Genomic DNA, 4,580 nt, shown 5'->3' with positions numbered 1-4,580 from the left:
TTAAGATTTGTAAATCTTCCCCGAGAAAGCTAAAAGAAAGATTTTCTGTATTAGGGATAATGCAACACTCAAGGCTGCTGAATTTTATTTTCTCTAAATAGATTTTATACATAATTCTATAAGTTTTCTTCATTTTATTTTATAAAGTTCCTTGATTTTTCAAAAACATTTCCTTTAGTATCAGATTTAAATAGCTGGATTTACAGGTAGAAAACCATCAATGATACTCATGCTCCTCATTGTTACCTGTCTGGTGTGATCAATTCCTGGATATGCAGTGATCTGAGGCCTTTTCCTGTTCTCTTTCCCATCTTCCTCCTCTACTTAGACTTGAGGCTGAAAACAGGAGGATTAACCCTCTCATGACCATGCTGATTGTTCTCATACCAAAACAGGCATTTGTGCCTCAAATAGGAAGTAGATTCTCACTTATAAACTTCAACGGCTGTCTTACAGTTACCAATATAAAGAAGCCACTATTTAGCTATTTTAAATCTTCACTATAATGGAACAGAATTTTCAGATATAGTTGCCACTGGATGAGATAAATTTCATAAAGGCAGCACAGAGATGAGAAAGAAAATGTTTTATTCCTTTTAAAGGTGAACACACACTATGATCCAGACAGCATTTTCAGGAGTTACTAACACTATATGTTATTTTTCAAAATCTACCAAAGTCAATTACTTTGTGGATCACAGAGTGAGAATTTTCTGTGATAACTGATCAAATGAGTAAAGCAACACCATACATACCCTGAGTGGCTGTTGGAGGTAGTTTGAGGGTATTGTCTAACTTCTCCCAAAGATAAGTTGGTCGAGGAATGCCTTCTTCTGAGCTACAGAGCAGAATGACATCACTGCCGATATCCTGGGATCCTTGGATTTGGCAGTGTGGGGCAGAAGGGGGAACTATAATAGGAAGAATTAACAGTAAAGCACACATTCACTATGAGCCAAGTGACGATGCTGGAGACATCAACAATCAGTCCACTGGAACCTCAGATAACACTGTTTTGGGAACACGCACCAGGCGACTCTCTCATGGGTGAAACCAGAAGATAATCATGTGCTAATCGAGACGGCTCAAGCACAGGTGCAGGGCCTACAAGCTCAACTGGCAAGGAGCAAATATGTAAACAGGGGCCATCCTTTGACTATCTTTTCAAGGTATCTTATGGTCATGGGTTCACTCTGCTTCCTCTAAGGAAGAACTCTTAAGATCCTTAATGTCAACATATTACCTCTAAAAACATTATTGAAACAGGCCATTTTTAGAGAAGATACTTCAAGGAATAGCAATCACTCACCCTGCCAGATACTCTCTGGCTAAGACTTCCTTAATAAGGCACTTTGCTACTTTACAAACAAAAACCAGACAGGGTCGCTTTACAACAACTTCTGTTTTATGGTGGGGGAAGTTAGAGTAAATTTCCAGTATATCTACTAATTGACAGTAACATAATGGACATCTTATAATCATGAAGACAAATAAGGCCTCCATGACATGAAACAAAGAATTACAAAATAAGAATACGGTGGTGATGTCCCATATCAAGGAATGCAGACAACAGAGTTTAAGTCCAGGTGATGATATATTTGTAATGCTAACAACATTCCAGTAAATGTGTTCACCCTTTCAAAAATGAGTGAATGAATAAATGAACAGAAATGAATGCAAGTATACAAAGGAACCATCTACTCAGTGTAACACAGACACAAGGTAGTAATGTTGTTCTCACATGTGCTGAAACTTCTGCTTGGTCTTCACAATAAATAATTACTGATTTAATTTGCTCTTGATAGTTAATTCTATCCTATAGAAGCTTAAGAAAAATTAGAGGCTATTTCTGATGATACTTTATATCACCTTTACCATCTTCTGAGCCCTGGCGGCACAGTGGTTAACAGCTCAGCTGCACACCAAAAGGTTGGCAGTTCTAATCCACCAGCCCCTCCGTGGAAACCCCATGGGGCAGTTCTACTCAGCACTACAGGGACACTATGAGTTGGAATCCACTCGACAGCAACAGGTTTCCCATCTTCAGAAAAATTCATAAGTAAAGTCTATAGAGTTACTTGAAAGAGAGAAGAGGGTGGGGAACATTATGTGTAAGAAGCATGGAGAAGCAGAGCAGGGATGGGACTGAGAGAAGACAGGAAGAGGACACCAGGATATGGAGATTGGACAGGTAAGAGCAGAAGTGAATATGCTTCCGAAGAGATTCATAAGAAAGCCCAAGGTGCCTGGATCTTGTCCTGTCACTCACCTAACACTGTGAGACCAGTGACCCCAATGTTCCTGCCCCCTCTGTCTGGCAGGTTGTTGACCAAACACTGGTAGGTGCCTGTGTCTGACAGCTGAGTGTTATTAATGAAGATAGAGACATTGGTGGTTGGCATGGTGCCTGTAAATCCTACCCTACCATGGAACCGGGGGGCACCGTCAAACATCTGTCCGCCCTGATAGAGAATGACCTGCAAGAGAAAGCAAAATAAATAATTGGCCACTGTATTCTCTCCTAGACACGTAACGACTACCTAGTAGACAGCAGACTGCACCAAACGTTGGAAATTTTAATTACAAATCTTAGCACTATCACCAACCCTTTACTATAGTCCCTGCCTACAGGTATTTCGGGGTTCTGAATTCTCACATACTAAACTGGAATAACACTGTTTTTTAATATAACTCCTCAGAATACAGTAACTGTCTTTAATTCTACCCTACCATCAGCCTATAAATATTTTTACCAGTTCAAAAAATTAATTCCAAAACAAAAAGTTTTTTTTTTTTTTTAAATTAGCACTGCCATTCCCATGCTTACTAGGTCACAAAATGATAGGTCATAGTTATAGACTAAATATAAATAAATGTGATAAAAAAGAAAAACAGTTACAAGTCTATGATTGCTGTTCTTAATGTTAATTTATATTATCAGAGTTACTATTCATGGGAGATGTGAGAGGACTCAGAGCTGTGAAGCATAAGGCCTTTTGGGCTGAGAGTGAGGGCCCTGGTTCTATTCAAGCCCTGCCTGTGAATGTTTGGGTAACTGGGTTAAGTTCTTTCCTTGTCTTTCTGCCTCCATCACTGACTCCTAAAATGATCTCGAACAAAAAGATCTTGAAATTTCAGTCTAACTACACAAATTCTATAATTTGATGAAAGAAAAAAACTTTCTATTAAATATATATATCTGGATTTTTTACTAGAAAATTCAGCTTATCAAATGTTTTTAGATAATAATAAGCTTACTGAAGCAGAAAAGCTTCTTTTAAGTTGTATTTTGGAATAATGGTGTAGTCATGATCAAAAATCATTAATTTTCTGAGTGTTACTTTCTGCAATGAATATAGCAAAGTATGGGTCTTCTACCTGTGTAATTGAAACAGCTTATCTGGGGAGTAGCTTCCACTTTCATGCACACTCTTTCTTGTGGGAGCTCTATTTTTAACTCTTTGAGGCTGGCTAGTATGCCTTGCCATGTTTATTTTAAAATACTCTTCAAGTTAGTCAAACAAATACAATTATTACTATTTAATGCTATTTCCTTACTGTTATCGCTATTTTTAAAAAAGTACTCCCTCATCCACCTGCGTTAATACCAGCTCCTTCTTATCAAATAGCTTTGATTTTTTAGTCTTGGCATTTCCTGTCAGTAATGTCTTTCAATAAAATCCCAGGTTCCTACACAAAAGTCTCCAGAGGGTCTCCTTAATATTTGTTAATTTAAAAACAAAAAAGAGGACCACCTGTTCTGATAGTTGCTTGTTAATGCAAAGGGGAAGGACTTAAAACGGCATAGGCACACTGCAAATGCCATCTGATTCTAGAAATCAAATAGTACTCGGGGTGCTTCCCTACCCATCTCTACTGAAAAGATTAATATTTTCAAGGGAGCACAGGGCAGATGTGTATTCCATGGGACAGCAGTACCTGTTCAGGTTGGTTAGCATTGGAGAGCGGAATGACCATCCAAATGACATTGAGGTTAATGAGGGCAGCGCTGGTGGTGAAGGTACAGGGCAGTACTGCCGTGTGACCCCGGGCCACTTGGATACTCCCAGGGCTTTCTGAGACTTCCAGGGAAGCTGCAATGCCTACAGAAGAAGGAACAGGGATGTTATGTGCTCACCCTTTCCTCACAGTCCAAAGCCCTTCAGAAAAGGTTTGTGTGACTGTAATAAAACTTGGGAAAATTCAACTGATAAGACTTGAGCAAAAATTACATGGTGACGAGAGATCAGAAATAAAAATTTTAAAGCATTGTTTACAATAGTACAACCCAAAATTAAAAGCTTATATATAACTCTAATAAAATACATACAAGATCTATATGCTAAAAAGTATAAAATGTTGATGAAAGATACCAACAAAAACTAAATAAATAGAGGTATATGATGTTCAAGATTTGGAAGACTCAGTATTACCAAGATGCCAATTCTCCTCAAGTTGATCAATGGATTAAGAGGAATCCCAATTTAAATGCCAAAAAGGTCTTTGTAGATATTGACAAACTAATTCTAAAATTTATACGGAAAGACAAAGAACTGGAATAGCCAAAGAAAATCAAAAAA

The 4,580-nt window shown here is 38.0% G+C and overlaps 1 protein-coding gene across 4 annotated transcripts in view; it reads right to left on the bottom strand.

The window, feature by feature from the left end:
- IGSF11 (immunoglobulin superfamily member 11) overlaps positions 1-4,115 on the bottom strand; it is a 35,391-nt gene extending 31,276 nt beyond the window's left edge. For 2 of the 4 annotated variants that reach the window (XM_023728704.1, XM_023728705.1), the window contains exons 1-3: positions 3,940-3,993; positions 2,270-2,477; positions 756-911 (exon numbers count right to left, since the gene is read on the bottom strand). In XM_023728704.1, coding sequence (XP_023584472.1) covers positions 756-911; positions 2,270-2,477; positions 3,940-3,978 — 403 coding nt within the window. In that variant the 5' untranslated portion in view covers positions 3,979-3,993. Of the gene's footprint in view, positions 1-755; positions 912-2,269; positions 2,478-3,939 lie in introns of all 4 variants that reach the window. The other 2 variants (XM_012554773.1, XM_023728703.1) reach the window with 2 other exon arrangements.
- Positions 4,116-4,580: the final 465 nt, after the last annotated feature.

This window comes from Trichechus manatus, unplaced genomic scaffold, assembly GCF_000243295.1.
Source record: "Trichechus manatus latirostris isolate Lorelei unplaced genomic scaffold, TriManLat1.0 scaffold00026, whole genome shotgun sequence".
Classification (NCBI taxonomy): domain Eukaryota; kingdom Metazoa; phylum Chordata; class Mammalia; order Sirenia; family Trichechidae; genus Trichechus; species Trichechus manatus.
Note: the sequence above shows the minus strand (reverse complement) of the source record. Positions and strands in the feature narration are given on the sequence as shown.